The sequence below is a fragment of the Geospiza fortis genome, unplaced genomic scaffold (assembly GCF_000277835.1).
Source record: "Geospiza fortis unplaced genomic scaffold, GeoFor_1.0 scaffold66, whole genome shotgun sequence".
In the NCBI taxonomy this organism is placed as follows: Eukaryota; Metazoa; Chordata; class Aves; order Passeriformes; family Thraupidae; genus Geospiza; species Geospiza fortis.
This window is the reverse complement of record NW_005054312.1, coordinates 3,283,687-3,308,579: the sequence shown is the minus strand read 5'-3', so window position 1 is coordinate 3,308,579 and position 24,893 is coordinate 3,283,687. Positions and strand designations below refer to the sequence as shown.

Genomic DNA, 24,893 nt, shown 5'->3' with positions numbered 1-24,893 from the left:
CAGCCCTTCACTAACTATATGAATAATTTGGAAAGGATTTGTATAAACTTACTGTTCTAAAAATTCCTCTTCTTTTTACAGCCCTCTGAAGATATGGTACCCTATGAGTCAGACCTCTACCGACAGCCCCATGACTATTACCAGTATCTCAACAGTGATGGAGAGAGTCATGGTGGTAAGTCAAAAAATATCTCCTTGGGGCATAAAATCTCATGGGTTATCACAGAAGATGGATTTAGGACATACAAGAAAATAACAAATTTATTGCTGTCATCTATAATGTATAGGAACACATTTTTGAATCAGGAACAAAAATTATTTTATTAATAATATAATATTATATTATTTGTTCCAGCCCAGGAACTGCAACATGGTTTCTCTGAAACAGCATTTTAAAAATGCTCTATGATGCAAGGAGTTCCCAGGAAAGTGGGATCTCATGATCTCTATCCTTCATTATCTTTACTGCGATTTTATTTTCCTCTGCAGATCAAACGCATTCAGCTTGCTTCTCAACTTCTTAAAAACATGGATTTGCAACACTGTATTCCATTTCTTGTGTTCCCATGTCCAACTCCCATTTCACTTAGGTCCTAGATAATCTATTTGTGCTTAGGTTTCTCTGGTATTTAGCCTTTTTCAACTCCATATATTTTTCTCTTTCTTTTGATCTCTATTGCATGCTGCCACACCTAACTTTAACTTTCACTCTTCCCCCAGTACACCCAAGTACTTCCTGTCTCTAAATCTATGTAAAACTTCCTTGTAGCTGTTTGTACACAAACATAATTCAAGGTAAAAATGCTGTATGATTATTTATTACTTCAATTTATATATGTGATTTCAAAGCCTTGGTGTCTATGTTATAGTGTTGTCTGGGCACTGGGCTCTAAATCAATGCAGAGGTGAGAGTCTTGCTTTGTGAATTTTGTCTCCCGTGCAATACAACGGTCCAGCAAGAGCACCCTGGAAATACCAGAGTCAATATTGACTCAGGAAGGAAAAGCACCGTTGTACTCCATTAGTGGTGGCAGTCCCTGCAGGTCCTGGAGTTTCCCTGAAAGAATCCCACTGATATAGCAACCAGACCCATTGCTGTTATAATTTAAGACATGAACTAATCATAGCACAGCACTGTTTTGTGGCAACAAAAGAGCAGTGAATTACTGAGTAAGATCACTTTGAGCATTTAGCTGAAAGAGATTCCTACCTAAAGTTGTTCTCTACACTTCATTCAGGAAATACCTATGATATTCTTAACACCTGAAGACAAAGAATTAATTCAGTTTTTATAAGTTATCTCATGGCATCTGTCAAGTCTCATTAATCAAACCCAGCAAATTCCACATGGAAATTTAGGGTTTTTACATTATACCCCATACCTGTTTGCACACTCATAAAACAGGATAACATTTATTATCTCAAAAGGCAATTGTGACAATTAAACAATAAATATAAAAGATGTCATGTAGGAAAAAGCACTGGGAAATAACTTTTCTGTCATTAAGTCTAGGCTACCTCAAGCAAAAACTTCCCTTTATCTTTCATCATTTTATCACCCCATCTGGTTTACTGCCCATTTTTCTACTGAAAGGCTGCTTCTAAGCTACATTTCTCAGACCACTAGCATGATTTTACTCATCATGATGAACACAACAAAACCTGGATAATGACCTATATGGGTTATAACCTAAGCAGTACTTAAACATGCACTTTAAACAGAAATTTGTCTGTTCCTAGAAATGTGCTGCACTTTTCCTAAAGACCCCAAAAACATTTTAACTCCTAAGTGTTAACTAAGATTGTAACTCCTTACTTAATCCATAAGTAAGTGCTTGTGGAAGATGCAACCTAAACCCAGCCTGCACATTTCAATCAAATTTTAATTTTTGAAAGCACCTGTAATATAGTTGGTTGTGTATAAATATCTGTGCCCTGTGCTGTCTTGAATTGCTCACAGTCCAAAACAGCAACAAACAACCAAAAAATGCAGATGGAGACTAAAACCCACAAATTATTGTAGTTTCCTTCTTTCTGATAAACATTGAAAAACCCAACTTTGGCTTTCATTTTGTTTACATGACAAAAGTATAAAGTCTTGAGGATAGCCATGCAGAAGAGCAGGAAAAGGATGCCACAAAGTACGTTTAGAAATATGTACTAAGCGTTCAGAACAAAGTGGATAAAGGCACAATGATTGAAAAATTGAGGGGGAAAAGAATAAAAAGGTGCTGCAGTAACAGCAGTGAAAGAGACAAGAACCTGATTAGATAGGAGGATAAAAAGAAGAAATAAGAACAGAATTGTAGGAGAGAAGTTCAGCTGGGGGTACAGTGAGAGCACTGGCAATACATAAAAATAATTTTGCAGGTCTATTTAGTACCACGATGCACCTCAATACTACCAGTTAATGCAAAGAGATGCCACTAGACAGTATAATACTTTTGATCTTGCTGACAAGGGACTGTTAAAGAAATAGGAAAATTTCCTGAGGTGTCAGGCTGCCTGTCTCATTGCTAGAAAAATTATTTTGTGAAAGGGAGCTGGCAAGTCTTAATCTATAGATTTGTGCTACATGCATTAGTGTCCCTTTTCCTCAAATATAGTACTGAAGGAAACACACCTTATTTATTATCCCTTACTTACTTATTTACACAAATAAGTAGTAAAGTCCACAAAAAATTTTAAATCTGTTCCACTAGTGAGTAATATTTAGGAAATTATTTTCATTAAGTGAACACTGAAATTAACAAGCAAAACCACAACATGATATGTTCATCAGCACAAGCATTGAGTGCGATTATTTTCTGCAGTGTAACTCTGTTTTAAATACTGTAATAAACACAGAGACACAGTCGTGCTGGACAGAAGCTGCTTTGAGCGATCATGTATTAGTTCATCCTACCCTGAGCTTGGAAGTCTGTAAGTGTAACAGCATATTTTGTAACACTAACGCAATCTTTGTAATTACAAAATTCCACTGCAGCTTTGTCTCTATGTTGTCACCAAACATTATAGGTTTAGTAAAAATCACTTTTTGTATGAAGCTGAGTGCTGGCCCTTGTTCACTTCGTTGCTAGCCTCATGGATCTTGCTAGGTTTCATGATCTGGGATTTTATTTTTGTCCCACATCCTGGAGTAACATGACCATTTAGGAATCTCAGCTTTGATTTTGTTAGCCCACATAGAACTGCAGGAAAATCCAAACATGTGAAACTTAGTCTTAAATGCTACAGGAAAAAGAGAAAGAATTCCAAACTTCATTAAAAAACCCCCTCCCTTCAAAGCTGTTCTCATGATTTGATGGGGCCTGACCCATAGGCTTTTGAACATTTGGCATAATTAAAGTAATGAAGTTTGTAAAGTGAGAGCTAATGAGATTCTAACATTGTTTTAGGTAAGACTGGTGCTCTGCCCAGGACCACAGCACTCTTCTCAAGGGTGACTCTGTAGTGTCTGATCAAGACACTGAGTTTCCAGTGTCCTTCAATATTTTTCTCATTTCCTCTATGGTATTTTTCCTTGACTTGCTTTTTCAGATGTGCAAAACAGAGCGGGAGCTTGTGAGCTGTGCAGTGTGGGGCTGTACAGAAGCCCTGTCCTAGCTCTCCATGTATGTGCAGGCAGGTGAGCCCAGCAGGAGCAGTGCCCCGAGGCGCGGGGCCAGGCTGGCAGCGCAGCCCTGGCAGCTGCAGTGCCCGGCCAGGCAGAGCACGGCACTCCCAGAGCTCCCAGAGCTCCCAGAGCTTCCTGCTCTGCTGCTGCCTCAGCACTGCTGCACCCTTTGGCACTGCGTCATGCAGGTCTAGCCCGGTGCTCACATTTACTACAAATACCGTCCTGGAGCCTGTTTCATATTCTGACCGCCAGTTGTACCATTATTCATCTATTAAAACAGGAGCAAAGCCACTTACAGGGATGAGAAGGTGCATGGAAACGTTCAGTCAGGTTTTCTCACTTGTGGAGTGAGGATCTACCTCTATGGTGAATATTGACACAATGCCTTTAGGTCAGCTATTGCTTCCCAACAGGCTAACATCCTCTCTGTCATGGGAGGGAGTTTAGAATTCATTATTGTCCTTCCTCTAACCTTTCACTACATACAAGACCAAAACAAACATAATCTCCATGCCTCTGTAAGAGAGAATTTTTTTCACATCCTCTTTCACTTCACATGAAATTTCTCATAATGACTCCATTGTGTAGGTATAGCTTGGCTTTTAATGATATTTTCCTTTACCCAAAGAACAGGCACTTTCCATTTCTAGAATTTTTATCTGCTTTTTTCTTCCTTCCACCTTCATGTTTTAGAGAAAAGAGCAAATTGGTATGCGTAACTGACATAACACTAACAAAGAGCATAGAAGTCAAGAGTTACTGCTAACTCAAATATCTGCAGATATTTAAATTTTTCTCTTTTAATTTTCATATGCAATAACTTAGCCAGGATGGTTAACTGCAGAAGGACTTGTGGAGACAGATTTGTAATTTCTCTTCTAATGTTACTAAACCAATATTGTTTTTCCTAAGGATTACTGGGAAATTATAGATATTTTGGAAAGAATAAGGACTTTGTTCCCTATCACAACTTGAACGTTTGGACAGAAGTTTGTGTTGAAGTAATTTCTGACATAGATTTTTTTGTAGTGTAATAGTATTATGTCATTACTTTAAATCCTATACACTGTGTTAATAGTATTATTTTATTACTTTACTTTTACAACAGCATCTAATTCCATAAAAAAGGAATTTAGTAATTAATATGATAATTACTAAATAGTTATTAGCATGAATATGCATAAATAGTGTTCCATGGGCTAATTAATCTGACAAGGGAAAAGTTAAAACAGCTCTGGAGCAACAGTAACCTTGTCATAGGTTCCAAAGAACTAAGAGGTATCTCAAAGTATAAAAAGATTACTGAGAAAAAATATTTTTTAATAATCAGAAGTAGACCACCTAGAGGGTGCACAGATACTCATGGCTATGCAGATTGGAAATGTTCTTTTTTCTCCCTTGACCACCATATTTGCTGCTAGTAAGACATTCCACAGCTGAAGACCTGCCGTTAACAGCCTCAGAGACTTTTTCCTGGGCTTTGTCATCCTCCCAATTATGCACTAATCTCAATTGCTGTTGTGGATTATCAGTGACAAGGGATCTTTGGGAATATACATTGCCCTCTGACAGAGCACTTTCCACACAGCAAGCAGAGCCACATCACTCTAAGGAACAAGAGTTTAGATTATTCCTGGGATGTATTCTCAACAATTTAATATGCAGGGCTGCCCATGATATATAGGACCTCAAGGGTTGGCTCTACTTAGAGAAATCCGCACTAATTTAAACCTGAGAAAACATGAATTAGTGTGGCTCAGTCTTCCAACTAAATGGAAAGGTTTCACACTGAAAGTGCTCAAAGCTTCCTACCAGGACACAGCCTTAGGTAAATTATGGATTTCAACTCACACACCGCTGTTTCCTGGGTTGCAGTAGATGTGGATATAAAAACACCTGACTGCTTTGCATCCATAAACCCCACTTTTTGACACGAGAAACTGTAATTTTTGTCTTGAACTGCAACATGAAGAAGTGCTACTGTGCACTGTAATTATCTTAGGGCTATAAAATCCATACATAGCCCATAGAAAGTGCCACATAACAAAGTGAAGAAATGACAAAGTAATGCAGCAGCTCCCTGGATGCTTTTATAAGCACATTTCCACCCCTTTCACATGCAGTGAAGAGGTTTATTCATGAATCAGAAAAGCAGAAAGAACAAAAAAGTATGTGCTGGTGTCATAAATGATCTCATAGAGCCTCCAAATAAATTCCTACGGGCCTGAGCACAAAGGCAGCTGAAAGAGCTTACAGCTTCTCAGGTACAGGTGTGCTTGGTATAAGCATATCACTGAGTTCACTCCAAAGGAAGCCTTATTCAAAGTCACTCCCCTGGATTTCAAATCCTCAATGTGATTACATTAACTGTTTCAAACACTAATGGGGAAGGATGAGGAGATAGGAGATGAGAAAAAGAACTAACTTGATATTTAAGGAAAATATTCATAGCACATTAATATCCAGATATCATGCACAATAACATATATTGCAGAATGAGACAATTGTTCCTCTATAAATTCAACTACATTTAGAGGAGCATGTTCAATTCTGTTCATTGTGTTATTGGAGGGATGTCAACAGCTGGGAGGGGGCTTGGAGAAGTGTACAAGTGTGAATAGGGGGGTGAATATACTGATTTACACTGAAAGACCCAGAGCTGATGCTAGCTTAAGGGATGAAGAGAAGTAGATTGTAAGAGTACACGACAGCGATGTGAAAACATGTAAAGGAGAGGACAGAAATTTTAAAAATAATTTAATAAGGGAAGAGAACGTGGAATAGTAAGATATAAATTAGAACCGTTACACAGAATATCATAAAGAAATTTCAGCCATGCTTAAAGTGCTACACAAAAAGATGAACCCTGGAAGATTAGTCCCCAGCTCAGTCAGAGCAGAGGATGTAGTGTTGACACTGATTTTACAAACAGGTTGCTCACAGATATGTGCAGAATTATGTATGCAACTATTGTAGATGAGAAATTAGAATTACTTCACATTTCTTGCAGAACGTTTTGAATTTTGAGCAGCAAATATGACATTCTAAAAACTTGAAGGCTTATGTTGAACTATAAAATCCAGAAATCTAAAACTGAGAATGATATGGAATTTCATTTCAAAGATAAACAAATCAGGAAACATTATAGTGGTTATTTAAGTATTTCTTTATATTTTTTAAAATCCAAATTATCACAGAAATTTCAAACATCCTAAAGAGATAAAAAAGGTAGATAAAGAGTCTACATTAGAATTCAGCTTCCCTGTACACAGTGTACACCAGATTTCCAAGTGTTTATTCCTTTTATTATCTAGTCTTGGTACTTTAAAATGTGTGATATAGCAAAACAGCAGGAAGTGACTTTTCTGCAGCGTTCCTGAAATTTTGCTAGCATAGTAAAGTAAAGTCTAAAGATAGCTACAGAATAATCTTTACTTTTTTTCCACCTCCTCATTTCCATGCCATGAGGAAGAGTGTAATAAGAATATGACAGTGTGTAAATCAGTAGAATTTGTTGTCTCAAGAATGACAATGTTTTGAAACTTGTTATGGTCTCTTCTTGAGAAAGGTGCCAGCATTAACATCTTCTGCATCTTGTGCTAAATTATCACTTAAATCCATCTCACTATCTGAGAGTATTTTCCTACTTAAAGTGGCCTAAGTAATACTTCCCAGTCACAGGAATTTATGAGATTAGGAAAAGAAATTTTACAGGGATCTATAGAGATTGTCAGCAGAGACAAACAGGTCAATAGGAATGGTTTGGAGAGGGCAGAAAGGCTGTGACAGGAGTGAGAATCCATGAAAGCCAGGTAAATGCCATGTCTTTTCATCTTGCTGTGATGGACAATCTATTTTTACTTTCTTTAGATCATTATTGGGAATATCATCCACACCACATGCACAGTGAATTTGAGACCTTTGGAGACAACCATTTCACAGAGCTGCAGAGTGTGCAGCCTCCCCAGCTGCAGCAGCTCTACAGGCACATGGAGATCGAGCAAATGCACGTCCTGGATTCTGCAATCCCAACCACACACATCGGACTCAACCATCAGGTATGGCTACCAACCCTGCTCAGAACTTCAGATTGTAATTAATGGTAAAGAAAATAATACATTGGGAATGCATACTATGAAGTGAAAGAAATTTCTGGAATGAGCTACTCAGGTTCTTAGGGGATGTAACGCTCTTCATTCCCAGCACAAATGTATTTTAAACATTCTTTTTGCCTGGACAACGAGAAATCGTGCTCCCCACACTGTCTAAAATGAAAACTGCGTTTTGTGGAGGTGTTTGAAATTTCAATTTTTGTTTCATTTGGAATGAAAATCAACTGGTTTGCAATTCTGCAGATGAACTGGAGGTGAGAAACTTTGTATCATCATAGCAAGGGTACCCAGGACTATTAAGAAGTAATTCAGAGCTTTGAAGTCATAGTAAAGTTTTAAATATTTCCAAGGAACCCTGAAATTTTTATATGACTTGTGTGAGAAATGCTAACAAAGACAAGTCACTGACAATTCTACCACAGGCTGAGGAGACCCTACTTGTGCTTCTATCTGTGAGTAAATAAGTCACAAGCCAAAACACACTGTCTTGTCTTTCCTAAGATTTTACATTAAGCCAGGCATTTCCCTGTAAAAAAAAAAGATACTCCACTATGCAGTAGTCACCAAAGCACCAGTGAATTTTCACTGAACCTGAAATTATAAGGTGTTCCATCATACTGCAAAGATACTAAGCACAGCAGATGTGGAAATCACTCTTGACCCTACAAGAATATGCCCGAAGTCATTACTGGGGCAGTAAGAAAGCTGGAAGATCTTGCGCTAAAGAGTTTCCCAATGTACATGAAATGTTCTGAATGCAAGACAGAGTAGAACTGAAGTTGGAGAAAAGAGTGTTTGCTGATTACAGTGCTGCATATAACAGTACCCTTGCTGAAACTTTGTGAGAAAAAATGCATGCACGGGCTTAGCATTTTGGGTTTCTCTGCTCAAAGCAAACCGAAATTGTATGTCAATACTGTATTAATCAAAAAGAAAGAAGAGAAAAAATAGAATGAGTAAGTTAACACTGACAACAGGAAACTGCAAGCCATCAAAAAATCAGGAATAGAATATAAGATGTAGATACAAACAAAGAATTAGGAACAGAAAGTTACAAATATAAAAAATGTATCATGGAACAGCAGCCTGTGGGAAGCTTCAAGTTGTTTCAGTTGCTCATTGCAACTGCTAATACCTAATGACCAACCATGACCTCTGGCCAAGGGCAAAGGATGAAAATGAGCCCCTTTAGGGATGTCTTTGGAAGCACAACCAAAAAGCAAGAGAGGCCACTTCTGCTTATCCACATTCATTCTTCTCAGCTATGGTCTTTCATTTCAGGATGTAAGGCAGGGAACTAATTTTGTTACAACTTTTGATAAAGAGCACTGTGATCTCCCTGCCCCACACCCTACCAAGTTGCAGATGTTAGTATGTAGAATTTATCACTTCTTTTCCTTACTAGCAGGGGATCTTTGGCTTTTTTACTTTATTTTACTTTTATTCCTAGAATAGCTCATACAAATAGTACTTGGCATGCTCTGAAGTTCAGCTTCTGGTGTGTCTCAGTCACAGTCCCCGGCAAAGAAACAAGCAAGAAGCAAGTTTTAATCCGCCTCTAAATTTGCTAGTTTTTAACTAGTATGCTTGTCCTGCAATATCAGAGTTACTGTTTGTAGTAAAGGAGGAAGGTGCAAAGCTATTTCTTTAATTTTCTGTGGATATCACATTACTTTGTGAAATTAAATTTGAAGTTTAACCTGTTCATGAACAAGATTTGTTTGAAATTTTGTTAGCCTGCCAACAGGGGCCTCAGAAATACTAAAATAAGAAAAAAATATTCATTCTGAAGGAAGAATGAAAGAGAGGGTTGGAAAGCTCTGAGAAGAATTTTTAGAAAGAGGAAAATCACATGTAGGGGCCACAGACCCTGGGAAAACATCAGAATATGGAAAGTAGCTAGTATTTCCTTAAGTTTTCTCTCTCCAGAGCTGTAGTAGTAACCTGGCTCTTTATAGCACACGGGCCAGTCCTCTGTGACTCTGTCCCAAGACTGTGTGACACTGTATTGACTGCCCTTGCTGAATTTCAGGTGCAGAGGAAGTGTAAGTAAAGGTACAGCAGTCAGGGACAGTGGGGACAGTGTGGGGAAAGCTCACTCAACTCTGCAGTCTGGCCTCTGCAAGACACCATGTCCCCTCCCACTGTCCCACTGTCCCACTGAGCCCCAGAGAAGCAGTTCCTTACACCCACATGACCTCCCAAAGCGCTCCAGATTTCCACAGCCCTTTTCTCAAGGGCACCAATCTCTGTTCCCCTCCCCTGCAGGACCCTGTCCCACCTTCTCCTTCCCCTTCCCCCATGGCACAGTCTCTCCCTTCCTTCCTACCCCAGGGCTGCAGCTTTGTTAACTGTAAGAAGCTGAAGGTGGCTGTGGTGAGGGCTGAAGTTTCACTCCTGGGGATCTGACAGGAAACTTACAGGGGCTCTTGCCCAATCCTGCCCTTCCTGCCAGATCGGCTGCAGCCAATGTGCCAGCTCATTAACTGCCAGCTGCAGTGCCCCAGGCAGCCCTTGGCACATGCCTTATTGGGACACTTCAAGGTGGTGCAAAACTCACCCAAAAAGCCCCACTTGGCCAAAGCCAGCACAGGGTGAGTGACTCATGAACACCCACTGCCCACTTGAGCATCTGAGGTCCCCTGGGGAGGGCATCAGGCTCAAGACATCCCTCCCTGGTGAAGGAAAAGAGCAGTACAAAAGGAGCTCACTTTCAAGGGCTATCATCTGTCCCATTTCATGAAAGCTGCATAAAATATGCTGCTGGGTTTGGGGAATGTTAGTTGGATTTTTTTAATGTAGGGACTGGGTTCTTATTCCCTGCCCCTCAGACTGACCCGTTTCACATTATTAAATAAGAAGATGCAATAATCTGTGCCAACTGGTCATGTTTCCTAGCAAACCAGACCACAACTGAGAATTTACAGAGCTGAGGTATATTCCACACTTCTTCTGACAACACCTCTATATAAGGGCAAGAGAATTTAACACAAAAACTGGCTTGCTAGCTTTGCAGATGAGAAATTCCCCCCAATGGGGAATTTTCAGATAGCCATTTGGGAAAAGAGAGTATGGGCTGATATGATATATCCTTATCTTAGTGTTAAGGCTACTCCTCTCCTCATGGGGGAAGTTTATGAGAGAAAGCTGACGGACTGGTACAATCCCATCTCCAAATTTGGATGCAGTCCCATAGGGTTTCGGTGCCATCAGGAGGTACTGTGTCTGAGAAAGGAACAGGACAACAGAGCCAAAGCCAGCCATGATAGGGCAGAACTGTTCATGCCTTTCAAATTCAGCTCCAGATGGTCTGTGTTAGGAAAAAAGTTGTTCTGAAAAGCAATTTCATTCTGGGGATAGACAACCAGGATCAGAAACTCATTAGGAAGAAAGCGAGCTTTGGGGAGATATGGGGAAGAGGGACAGTGTTACTTGCATAGGATATAAGGTATGAGAAAGTTCTGGCATTTACGTTACTCATTCTTCCCTCTGGTAAAGGTGCATCATTGTACATGTGTGTTGACAGTTATCTGAAAGTGTTTCTTAACAGGATGGCATTTATTATAAATGTCAACAACTAAGTCACCCAGTATTACACTAAACATTTTCCCATACCGCTAACTTTCTTTCTCCTTTTCTCTGTGCCTCTCTTCATTACATTTCCTTTTTTAATCTTGATGTCATACTCTGTGTCACTGCTTTCTCCCTCTACCGCTCTGTTCTCCAAAGGTGTCCTATTTGCCCCGGATGTACTTCTCTCCACCTCAGCCCAGCTCTGATGAGGAGGACATAGAGAGGCAGAGCCCCCCCTTGGAGGTTTCAGATGGGGAGAATGATGGTGTGGAGCCTGGGCCTGGAATTATTCATGGAGAAACAGGTCAGTGAAAACAGAAGGATTTTGTCAAGCTATGAACTGAGCAGGTGTTTTATTACCATGAGGATAATGAATGAAACTGTAGAACTGCTGTGCTAGTATTTTATGCCACTTCCAAAGCTTTTCTTTCCCTGACTCATTGCACTCTCCCGTCCTCTGAATCTCACACCCATAACTATCTCAAACTTCATTTCTGAATGTACTCCCTTGCCTCCTTTGGCTTTGTCTATTCAAGCTTCCTGAATGGAAATGGCTTTTGCCATTTCTACTCCAATTTCTAATAACAGCCAGGAAAACCAAGACAAGAAAGTCAAAGAAGAACCAATTTAAAAAAAAAATATTTAGCTCTCTTCGCTCAGTATCTGAGAGTCACATTCTGTATAACCTGCCAAAATTAGGTTTAAGTTAATTTTGAATTAGCAATGTTTTTCAATTAGCTTCAAATTAGCAAATGAATTTCAGAAGTTAAGCCATTGGAATTATTATTGCTTTTTCTTCTTGGTATATAAACCCACATTTTTTCCTCACACTGTTATATTGTCTACTGTTATAAATGCTGCAAACTGAAGTTATGTCTCCCAAGCTAGCTGGAATTCTTAGATACTTTCTGCTGTTTCTCCAGGAACTACACACAAATACTAATGCTCCACTGGCTTTCTTCTTTGACTCTCACACAGGCAGCAAGAAAAAGATACGTCTGTATCAGTTCCTTCTGGACCTTCTTCGCAGTGGGGACATGAAGGACAGCATTTGGTGGGTGGACAAGGAGAAAGGTACTTTCCAGTTCTCCTCCAAACACAAAGAAGCACTGGCGCATCGCTGGGGCATCCAGAAAGGCAACCGCAAGAAAATGACCTACCAGAAGATGGCACGGGCTTTGAGAAACTATGGCAAGACAGGGGAGGTCAAGAAAGTTAAGAAGAAGCTGACCTACCAGTTTAGTGGAGAGGTGATGGGAAGGGGGGCCACTGATAGGAAGCATTATCCTCACTGAGGCCATGGGACCCTAAGCAACAAAAATATTGAGAGCTCCTGGCTGGATTCCAGCAGAGGAGATGGACGCATCTTTCTCTTTGCTTCCTGTGCCCCCTTCTCTGCCTTTAAACAGCCTTTATCATCAGATGTTTCTGGTACGAATCCCCTTCTTCAGCATCTGAGAACCCCAATCATGACAGAATTGTTTGCTTCCATCCTCCAAGTTGGACAGAGTTGGGAAATTTAAACAATGTACAAATATATTGTTGTCAGGAAAGATTTTCTTTTTCTTCTTTTTTTTTTTTTTTTTTTTGATTGTATTGTAACTAAAGAATACAGCCAATGAAGTTTTGCCTCCAGAGGTGGTGCTGTGTCACTCACAGTGACACTGCGTTAGCTTCCAGCTTTTGAACTAGCATTAATACAGGCTCTGCCGCAGCTCTCAGAGCTAGAGAGAAGTTTGCAGATCTTGGAATGAGACTCGTTCTTTTAACTAGTAATAACATGTACATATTTAATAAAATTAGGTATAATGAAGTTTTGATGTTTGCATAATAAATGATTACTTCACAAACACAGGTCACTCATTCAGTTATGCAGATACAGCTCCTGTGTGGTGTCTGAACAAAAGGTGCACTGGGCTGTAGGGCCTTATCCATCTGTAGCTACTTTTTAATTTACCTGGAAACATCATCAGTGGTGTCAAACTCAGTAACAAATATTATGAGGTGAAATACATTACTGTGAAAGAGACTGCAGTACTGAAGGAAATTTAAAAATACATGTATGTATATATTTCTCACTATTTTTTCCTGTGCAAAGACCCTGCCAGTTGAACATTTTCTGGTCACATATACAAAGAATTGCATTTATATCCCCATACCATTTAGAATGTATCAATTAACCATGTTCTTTTGCAGTTTTACTTATTTTCCTGCTCCTGTTCTTTTGTCTTCCTTTCCCCCACAGTGATATCTTGATTCTCGCTCATGAAGCTTTCTTGGAAGTAAGTTGTGTTTAATCAAGTTTCTGTGGAATTCCAGTACAAAAGAGTTTCAAGATTTTAACTGTGGATTGTAGCCCTACTGTAAAACAATTAATAGTAACTAATAACAACTGCACTGTAAAGATAACACTCAAAATGCAAAATAAATGATAATTCAATACCTGAAACATCATGGTAAATTTACCCAGTACATCTAAGCACAGAAATTAAATCTAAATTCAAGCAACAGTAAGAAAATTAGCATTTCAAGTTTTAAGATTATTTAACACATCTCAGCTGTTTCAGTCACTCAAAAATCAGGACTTTCCCAAAATAGATGAGGTGAAATGAGGCAGATCGAGAATGAAGAGAAGGAATTTTTTTTAGCAATATTGAAATGCAGTACAACATGCCAAATATCACTAAATAATCTGAAATTTTTCAGAGCTTGCTCCTCACTGAAATCAGAAATAGTTGAAGTGATGAGCTTCTTACAGACCTGAGTTCTCAAAATTATATCTAAACACAGTCAGTGTTATCTGCACTAACAATCTCACTGTGGAAGTGAAAATCTGGTGGCATCATGGCCTACAGGGTCTCTTTGGAGCCAATAAGAAAGAAGCTCCTGGTTAAAAAACATCCCAAAGTACTACTTCCCAATTTTTATTCCCAGTTTACGAACTTGATAAATACATCAGTCAGTGCCAAAAATTAGCAGAGAGTTATCTTTCATGCTTCTAAAAATCTTGTAATCCAACTTTTAGCTACTGTGCTTTGAGGATCATTTTTCATTCACTTAGGGTTAGGATGAGCTGAATTAAGAAGACACTTTGTTTCTAAAATTGTACTGGAAGGATTTACTTCCTACAGGAAATACTGTGATACTCACTAAATTAGACTTGGATAATTCCATCTGCGTCCATTTTGAAGTTTCAGGATAGAAGCTGTTGAAGGCAGCTCTCAGAAGACTAGAGCACCCAACACTGATGCAATTAAGGTTCCTTCTTGCTGAGCTAGAAACTCAGGACTTCTCTGCTTGGTACTGATGATGTTTGGCACTGCTGGCCTGGAATTAAAAAGAGATAAAGACATTTTCACTCATCAGACTTGCAGACTTGATATTCAAGAAAACTAGAGTAATAATTCCTCTCTTCATAAAAATATCTTTATCACAAACACAGCTTCAAAAGCAGAACTGATCCTTCTCTGACACTGCAATTTGAAGGAGAAGGATCATTTCCTCTTGCAGGAAAACTGTGATAACTGAAAAGAGCCAACTGATGAGTTAATTGTGGAGATGCTTAGGATATCACAAAAGCCATTTCAAGCTTACCAAAAAGATTTCTAAGATCTATGAGACCTATTTTTCCATTTCCCTAGCAAGTCTTGCATAAAATCTTATTAAATGCTGGAGAAATAATACAAAATTAAAATAAGCCTTCAAACAAACAACAAGAACCTTTAAATGAGCTATTTGAGTGTGTGCATTACTTTAAAATGCTAATTTAGAGCAACTACTTATACTTGAATTAAAGAATTTGCATTTTACACTGGTTTTGACCACAAGAAACATGGAAATTGAAGATTCTGAGAAGGTTATCTTGAGGGAATAGGAGGATTAGCAAAAAAATATTTTTAAAAGTAATATTGAATATACTTTAACAAGAAGGCTTAAAATTTTATCTCCAAAGCCGAAAACTTTTTCTCTTCCTCTTGTTAATGCTTTGAAATACTGTTTCTAAAAATATTCGCTCCCCATCTGTTTCTGGTTAGGTTTTTCATCTGTGGTATAAAGAGTGAATAATCATGTGTTGCAGCTGTGAAGGAGACCAAATGATGATGCTTCCCTGCCAGAGTACTGTTTGTCTGCCACACAATCCAACTGCTCGGGACACTAGGCAGTCTAGGCAAGCTGAATTATTGCCATTCAGCTGCACATGCAAGCACGGAAGTTCTCTGGCTGTTTTAGACAAAAATACCAAAATGAATATGACTAAATCACAGGTTCTGCAAAATTACAGAGGAGCTACTTTCTCTGAAGGTGGCCAAGTACTGGACAGGCAGATGTGATCAAAAAAGGTCAGGGGGGCTTATTATTTGGAGAGATGACCCATGATTAGGACAAGTTCATTGGAACATTTTGCAGCCCACTGCTCTTAGAGATCATCAATCCTCTTTCAAAGCAAATGTTCATACTACAACTGGATAGTCAACTTATATTTGGCCCTTTGCAGCCTGCTTTAAAAATCCGCTTTATTAGCCACTGAGTGGTTCTTAATCAATTCTTGTGGAAAGATTACTCAGGAAACTATCAGTGAGCTAAATTCAAAATACTAAACTGCACTTACAATATATTAGACTCCCTCTAGCAGTACATCAGAGGCATCAAAGTTAGAAAAATTGCGCTGGCTATACAGATAATATGCTTATAATAATTTAGAGTGGTAGCATGTATTTTTAAATTCTACTCAGTCAAAGAGAGTTTTAGACATTTCTAGATGTAAGCTACTACTCACCTGAACCAGACAGAACTGCAGGTAAAGGTGTTATTATTTATTTTCTACCTGAAAGCCCACATTTATTGAGTCCTCTAAACTTCCTAAAAAATGCTTACACACACATCCCAATATATCTGATGGAGGTTTTTGGTCTCCTCCTTCATGAAATTTTATCTCTATACCCTCATTTCAAGATTCATACACGGACAGAGTCTTACAATCCATGTTTGTCTTCACTTATGACTACAACAGGGCTTAGGCTCTGTACATTGCCAGGTTTCTTTTCTTCAGTAAGCCTTTTGCCTTAGTTTATTTGTATCACTTAATTTTTTTGACTTCCTTCCATTTCTTTCTATTTTTTTCCTCCCTCATTTAGATCTCCACAGAACAAAATTCCCTTCATTATCATCGAGCTTAATTCAAACTATATTGACAGCTTCATAACTAGTACATTTATCACATGACAGTTCAATTCAGTGTATTTATACTGTTATTCAAAATTTTCCCTGGACCATAGCTGCACATTGTAAATTCATAGCAAAGACTTCATTGCTGATGACAACACAAAGAGCATTTTTCCTTTAAGAATGCCACGAACAGTATGTTCTCAATGGAAATCCCACACTTGTGTATTTAAAACGTATGGATCACGGATAGAAAAGACTACGGTATGACAAAGAGTGCGGTACCAATTCCAAGATTTTGAATTTATTTCTAATTTATTTTGTGGGTTACCTTGTTATCTCGCCACCTTTTCTTCTTCTAAGAAACACTCAAATCAGATTTACATAGTTTTGCATACCACATACTTAAAACACTAAACATGTAGTGCCTGCAATAAAAATGCTACTGTTATGAACCCACTTATATATTACAGTTAAGTAGATGAAGAGCTTGCTCTTTAAAGCAACTGTGACAGTAGCTAAAACTTCACCAAATTTCACCTTTCTTCTCTAAAATATTTGCACATTGCAATTCAGTTGGCTCAGCTGAGCCTGTGCAATTAGAGAGATCTGTATATAAACCAAATAATCAGTCCTATTCCAAGAGCTAGGTAATGTGGATGTCCTCCAGAGAGCATGGAAACAGCAGTAAGCTGAGATATTCTTTCTCTTTTCCTCACTCATAACTCACCTATGTCTGCCTTAGCTGAGCACCTCACATCAGCGCACAGAGGAACCTGGGTTGGAAGGGATGTTTGGAAGTCACCCCATCCAACCCCCTATTCAAAGTAGGCCTATTAGATCAGGTTTTTCAGGGCAACTTTCTTTCCATTCTGTGTTTCTTTCCATTCTCTCCACTCATCCAGCCACATCCTCCTTCATGCCTTTGGTTCCCCACAGTGTTACTTTTTGCTACTGGGGAGTCAAAGCAGTACGTGAGAATGAGCAGAGCAGTCTATGGACAGCAGGGGAATGAGGATGTGGTGGAGCAGATAAGGGTTAGCAGGAGGTGGAGGAGGAGAAAGAAGGGTGGGAGGAGGTATTGGGGAGACCAAGGTTATGCAAAGGATTGGGGAAGCGGCTTTGTGGTAGGAAGGAATGCAGTTTCTGTGCCTTAAGGGCTCCCTCTGAGCTTCTGTTTTAACTCCCCAGCAGCAGAGCAGCAGTGCTTTAGGTATAAGAAGCCCTTTGACCACTGGTGCCTTTGTGCAGAATGCTTCGATTCCTCTCCCTTATGCAAAGTGAAGAATGTTTGGGTGCTGAGCTGAGCATTTGCGTATACAAATCAGTTTGGGTTCTTTTAGATTTACCTACGTTTCTGAGTTTTGGGTGTCTGCTTTCAGAAACATAATTTTAGATTTCTTCTCTAGATATTCCCTCTTCTCTTTTTTCCCACTCACCCACACTGTGCTTTCCTTTCTCTGCTAACCTGAGCTATCAATTCCCAGCGCTTTGGTGAGCTTTTCTCCATACCTAGATTCAGCCAGTAGATGCCTCCATATTTAGTAGAGTCCAACTGCTTTATTCTCAGTGTCCTTTTTCAACTTTTGCCCAGCTAGTTCATTGCTTCCTCTCAGGCCAACTTTTCTCACAAATGCCTCCAGTCAGCTTCTCTTTATGTGAATGGTTCTCAGTTCCAAATTATTTGTTCAGCCATTTATAGTTTTTCCATCCCACATCCTCTTACAGTTTCAGTCTTATCACCAGTTCTCTTCCCTTTGCCCCATTACTATTCCAGCTCCCCATCTAATGCTCTTGTCCTTCGAGAATCTGTTTTAAATCCCTCCCATATTATCTAGAAAAACCAATGTTCTCCCCCAATCCACGCCCTTCAATCACACATTTTTATTTCCTCCTCCCACTCAAATTGGTGTGATCCCTTCCCTCTCAGAAGTTCCAACTATTTGCCCCCCAACCCTGCTGGTTCTCCCCTTTATGTTGGTATGCCTGAGGGAGATAATGTTTGGAGCACAGGACACAAAGGCTGTTTGCTTTTACTTTTGGTGTCTAGATTAAGTCCAAGTCCCACAAATTAGCAAATTAGCCCTGACATAAATGCATAGAAAACTCTGCTGACCCCTGCATTGGACCTCATTGGACCCAAAAAAAAACTTCTTCAGAGGATGAAATGTAGAAAGTTCTCACTGAGCATATGCAGACTGCATTTTTTCCCCCATAGTCTAGAATATGCAGCAACTCAGGTTGTTTAACATGAAGCCAGTTAAAAGAGCAACCCTGAAATGAAAGCAAGCTGCTGTCAAATATACAGAAAGAACTCGAGCATGGAGTGCAAAGGGTAGGGATACAAAATGGTTGTACAGAAGAAAGCTCAAATAAGCAGGACCAGCATTACCCAAATCTCCTAATCCCTGTAAACTCATGCTCTGTCAGTAAGGTCAAGTGGCTTTGCACTGTACACACCAGCACTCTGTGATTCAAAAACTCAAAGGAAACAGTGAGGATTAGGTTGGATATTGGGAATAGATTCTTCACCCAGAGGGTGGGTGGGCACTAGAACAGAACTTCTAGGAAAGTCACAGCAGGAGCCTGCCAAAGTTCAAGGAGGTTTGGACAATGCCCTCAGGGACCTGGTGTGGGTACTGGGGTTGTCCTATGCAAAGTCAGGAGCTGGATTTGATGAACCTTGTGGATCCCTTCCAGCTCAGGATATTCCATGATTCTATGAGCACTTCAGTGGACGAGCCCTGCTGGGCCTGTGCCCTGCACTGAGCCACCTCAGCTGTCCCACCATTCCCACCAGTAAATCTGCAAAAACCGAGGCAATTTTACTGCCTTGTCCTCAGAAACTGCAGCGCCACTGAGGAGGTGGTAATTTCATGACACAAAGCAAAAGGCAGAGAAACAAATAAACAGAAATAGATACAAGAAATTAAATGGCATGACAGAAACTACCAGGAAAAGAAGCCCAAAATAGAAAAGTAATATATAGACTTTCTGCCTGGATAGCTAAATTTGGGCAGAGACACAAGCACCTAAATACATAGCCTTTTAATAAGAAGTTGGGTAGTCTTTTTAGAAGGAGGTGCTGTTCACTTTGGCTATAAATAATAAATCCTTGGTTTTCTCTGTATAAGCCATGGTGCAGCTATCCAAAATCACGCAACATGTCACTGCAGGCCATCAATTTCTGTCATATTGAACTTGATTTTTAATTATGTGGTGAAAGACACTGTCTGAAGCAGAGCAATAGTTTCAGAGTAATTCTTCTGACAAGGAAGAATTTTCCCTCTCACTCACTTTTTAAGCACAGGCCCTGAGACATTTATTACATGTTGCTTCACTGTTCTTGTACATTAGTTTCATTTGAATACAGGATGAAACTTCACACACTTGCTAAACAATTGTCTAGTGTTGCAGTGCACTACAAAGTAGTTATCACAATCAACTACACTTCTGTTTTGGGTCAGGGTAGCCATTGAAATTATCCATTTCATTTGCATAGCAGTTTTGTTATTAAAAGTAGTCAAATAATATAATGTAATGTAATGTAATGAAATGAAATGTAATGTTATGTAATATAATATAGAAAATGCTAGAAAAAAGTTTACTATTACAACAATGCTGCCACCTGGTAACCTAATGTGTAATAGCAGAAAAAACATTCGTTTTTCCAAGTCTTGAACATAGCTATATATTTGAAATATTACTTTAAATAACATTAAAGATGACAAAATCTGCAAAGTTATTATTGGATTAGGATCGTTTCCTTGCATCAGATTAAATCCTCATAGCTGTGTTTCATCGTGGGGAAGAAGTGAGACCCAAGCCCTTTGAAAGGTTTCAAGGCAAAGCAAATAGCCAAAGGAAATTTCCTGACTCCCAGTGAAATATCTCAGGCACAGGATAGTAGCCAAATAAATATCATGGTAACTTGTGCTCCACTAGAAACCAGGCAATGGAAAAGAAACAGGCGACATCCTGCTCATCTTCCTCACTCATCCATTAAAAATTGCTTCAAGGGAAGGGGAGGAGGTGTTTGGCCCCAAATCAGGAGGGGTATCAGCAGTGATTCTTGCATGTTCACATTTGTGCTATCAGCCTACTGAGAGAGTCACATGTGAAAGACAGACAGAGTACAGTGACTGATGAGCTTCTTGCACACTGGTCTATTCTGCACTCCATGCCAAAAGATTAAATCATTTAAAAATGAGGTTTTTTACAGGATAGTAAAGCTGGGGGGGGAAATGAAAACCACACCTTTTTTCTTTTTTTTTTTTAATTATTTTGTCAATACTAGTGGTGGCTAAAATATGCTTAATGTTTGGCCTCCAGAGATTTTCTGGTAAAGCTTAAAACTCAAAATTGATAAAGCATCATGATAATAAAAGAATGATTGTCTACAGTTACTATTTTCCCATATATGAATATGCTAAATAATATGCATATGAATATGCTAAATCTATATAGATATATATTTGACATATATGAATTTTGCTAAATATGTGAATAAATAAGAAGCAATGATTGAAGCATGAAATGGCCATACAAGAATAATTTTCTAGTGAGACTTTCCCCCAGATCTTTTCTATATGATTAAGCAAAATTGAAACTTGTAGTGGTATAAAACAGAACCTTGGAACCATTTTTAAAATGATATTTAAAAGAAGAAGAAAAAAACTTGCTAGTTATCAAGAAACGTAAGCTGTGGATCAAGTGGGTGGATGAGGAGGGAGGACTAAAACTATTTAAGTAGTGTCATGCTTTCTACTTGTGACTGCAAATGTCAGTATTGTGTAAGTGTCTCTGCAAAAGAAAGTTCTTTCCTTAAAGCTCACAGTTAGTTCTACAAATACAGTCTTCTGTTGAAGAGCTAAAAAAAGAAACAAGAAAACCAGTTTGTGAGGGGCTGTTGAGCTCTGACCCAATTATGACAAAAACAAAAACTGAAATAAGTATCAAGAATGTAAGCAAGTGCCCACTCAGAGTAAGCAGGAACCGGCACACAGGAGATGTAACCGTCAGATCTAGTTTGCTGCATGTGCTCTAAACTTGGCAGTGTTGGAATTCTTCATGCAATACATGCCTGGAGCCAGAAAATGCTCTGCACGCATGTGCAGCATCACATTGTGCTCTGGTTTATACCACCAGATCAGTGGTAGCCAGCCTTGGGTGGCCTGAGCTCCCTGGCTCCTGGAACTTGGCTATATTTATCCCAGCTGATGTAGCCTGTCAAGTGCCCTGCTGCTGATAAGGTGCCGTAGTCGACAACAGGGGGGGATCAAGGGGGAGGAGCAGGATGGGGGCTTCCAACCCGTGGGGCTTTAGGGAGTCTCAAAAGCCCTGCAGTCCCATTCCTGGGTGACTCATTCCCTGCTTTCTAGATACAGCTGGGAGCTCCACCAGAAACAAAGGGAAGATGCCAGAGCCTGTAAAGAAAACAGGTAAGGATCAAAACTGACAGACAAAACTAAGAACAGCCTGACAGGAAAAATGTGAGTAGATTATGTATGCTAGAGAAATTAGATGCCTCAAATGAAAAAATAAGTAGGGAAAAAATTATTTTATTAAGTTTTAAATGCAAGAGATATTGAGTGATCTTGAAGAGAAATCACTAACATATTGATAACCCTCAGCCACAGAATTTTCTCAAGAGACTTTGGATGAGGAAAAAGTAGAGATGAAACACATTTAATTCTCATATGCTTTTAATTTCTCATTTGCTTTCTTAGTCACCTTTAGGACTCTGAAAAAAAAATAAATGAAAGCTTGTAGTCTCTCTCTTGGACAGCTAAATAGTATAAATCTCTCCTGCTTTTATTTTGGGTTTGGGTGTTTTTCCCCCTGACAATTTGTAGAAGTATTATTGGCAAAATTTGATGGTATTTATTGTGAATGAATTCTCTGTGAAAATGAAAGCAAACAGAGCCTGGTCAGAGTTTATTCTTTCTGTTTCTTTTAACCACTGACAATAGAACTCTAGGGAAAAAAGGCAACATTGTACTGTGAAGAATACGTACAATTTCTTTTCCCTTGCCCTCCTTCATCCTTTCCCCTTGAGCCAGAAGATAACTAGCCCTTTTTAGGAAGCCAAGGTCACAGAGCCACAGAGAAAAATGCCAGGAAACTATTTCAAATTTATGAATGATTTAGCTAAAAATCTTCAAATAAGGAATCACTCAGATGGTGCCCACATAGAGGAGGCCTAGAAAGGGGTGCAAGATGCAATGGATCTGGGGTTTGTAGGAGGAAGAGAGCCTGGGAAGAAAAGGAAGAGGCAGCTAACTTCAGGACACCTGCAGAGGAAGATGCCTCAGGAGAACTTTGCATCCACAAGTTTGGAAAAAAAGCTGACAAAAGCTGAATTTATAATTGTTTGTCAAGTGTGAACATGCTCAATAGTCAGGCCTGGAGAAACTTGTACTAAATCTGGGATTCTGCACTTTAGAGCTGTCACTTCATTGATGCCAGTGCATATCCAGGATCACCACTACCTGAATGTACAGTACAAGGTGCACATGTTTTTAGTAATGTGCTGTTTCCAGAGCTAGCCAGTACCAGCAAAGGCCATTATTATTATTATTATTATTAATAATGACCTTTGTGCAATGCAAAGGCCTGAGCAGGATTGGTCTCCTCTTAGTTTGGCCACATAGGAGACTGTCTCAATCTCCTATGGTCACAATAACAAAAGAAGAACTTGCTAAGCACTTTCATTTGACCAAAATATTTGAAATCAGCCACTACTAGAGGCAGACCCATTACACACCCTGAGACTCCCCCATTACAACCTGCCAAGCATCAAAGCATGAGACTCCAGCAAGATTCTTTGTGTTCCTTCTGTGTGATAACCCTAAAGCAACAGTGGTGCCAGCAATCCTTAGATTGTATTACAAATATAACATCATTTCATATTCATAAGGCTGCCTTTTCTAATGAAAGTAGATTTGTATATAAAAAAGAAATATATATTAGATCCTGTAATTGTAGACAAAAACTTGAAAATATAAGCCGCAAAATTTCAGTCATCACCTCAAAAATGAGAAAATTATACTCATATTCTGGTTTTAAAGTCACATGATTTTTAAGTTTTATTGAAATGTTTAATTGTGAATGCAGACAAAAAGAAATACAATAGAGAAGGCAAAATTTGACAGTGACACCTTGGCATTATGACTTCTGAGTTCTAATTGTTTAACTGCCTTTAAATTAACATTTTCATTCTCCGTGGGGGAGAGGCAATGTCTCTGTTTGTGAAGATGCCCACTTTTGCTGGCTAATGGTGAAGAGAAATTCTATCCCAACTTATTTCTCCAGAGAAATCTAACAGGTGTCTAACATCACTAGTCCTACACAGTTCTTATGAACAAACCAGACCAAACACTGGGATTATCACAGCAGGGGGAGGAAAAGCTCTTGTTACACACTCTGACCGAGACAGAACCAGTCACATGCCCCACAGATTTTAGAGAGGATCTTCTCAGTCTCCCAGGAGACACTAATCCCTTTGGTTTTCTATTTCATGTTGTTTATACAGTTCAAGCCATTTCAAGATGGGATAATGCTGAGCACCATATCAGGATGGCCAAATAACCACTGGGCAATTCATACTTGGATAAATCACAATTCCTGCCTTTCACACACCATGTAGCTATGAAGAGCCCAAAGAAGCCCAGTCTGTATTACTGAAATTTGTGCATCTGGTGTATAGGCAAGAGAAAATTCTTCATGTCAAAGAATGATCAGAGATACTCTGCTTATACCTGTTTAACAGGGCTTTTAACATGTAAAAAGAAACAAACAACAACAACCAAAAACACCCAAAAACCCAAAAAAAAACAAACAAAAAAAACCCACCCACAAAAACCCCCCAAAAACCCTGCCAAAAAAAACCCAAAAATCATTGAATAAACCATTAAACTTAAAATGGTGTCGTGAATTGTATTTTCCAACAGACATTCTTTCACTTTCAACTGCCCAACTAAAATACTTCAGGATAAAGCACTTCCCTACTTATTTCAAGAATGCCAAAAGAGCTGTCTTAGCATTCTAGAAAATCTACACCATCCACAAGAGTAACAGAATTTATAAGACCTGTAAGATTTTAGCGTTAGAGTAAAAAATCAAACTTTGAAAAGCACCACTTTTTGCAGGATTCTGTGGCAGAAACTTTATGTTCTTCTCCCTTTGATTTAAACATTTCATAGTGTATCTTTGTTCAAAAGCTCAGTATTTGGAAAATTTTGATCATTTTTTTGTTCTGAAAATTCAGGAATGTTAAAAAAACCCCAACCATTTCCCTAAAAATATTTTATACATTAGGAGGAAATAGTTGACTTTTTAAACACCAAATTTAGTAGATAAATGGGACTTAATGGGAAGTGTGTGCTTTATTATAGCTGGGAAAGGAGAAGTCTGTATTACTCACC

General features: G+C 39.0%; 2 protein-coding genes across 3 annotated transcripts in view; both read left to right on the top strand.

The window, feature by feature from the left end:
- The window catches only part of SPI1 (Spi-1 proto-oncogene), a 19,806-nt gene extending 6,652 nt beyond the window's left edge, over positions 1–13,154 (top strand). Inside the window, exons 2-5 of the mRNA XM_005419459.2 lie at positions 82–175; positions 7,490–7,677; positions 11,461–11,608; positions 12,283–13,154. Coding sequence (XP_005419516.1) covers positions 82–175; positions 7,490–7,677; positions 11,461–11,608; positions 12,283–12,599 — 747 coding nt within the window. The 3' untranslated portion in view covers positions 12,600–13,154. The remainder of the gene's footprint in view (positions 1–81; positions 176–7,489; positions 7,678–11,460; positions 11,609–12,282) is intronic.
- Positions 13,155–21,745: 8,591 nt separating this feature from the next.
- Positions 21,746–24,893, top strand: part of MYBPC3 (myosin binding protein C3) — a 61,091-nt gene continuing 57,943 nt past the window's right edge. For both annotated transcript variants that reach the window (XM_005419457.3, XM_005419458.2), the window contains exon 1: positions 21,746–21,908. In XM_005419457.3, coding sequence (XP_005419514.1) covers positions 21,884–21,908 — 25 coding nt within the window. In that variant the 5' untranslated portion in view covers positions 21,746–21,883. The remainder of the gene's footprint in view (positions 21,909–24,893) is intronic.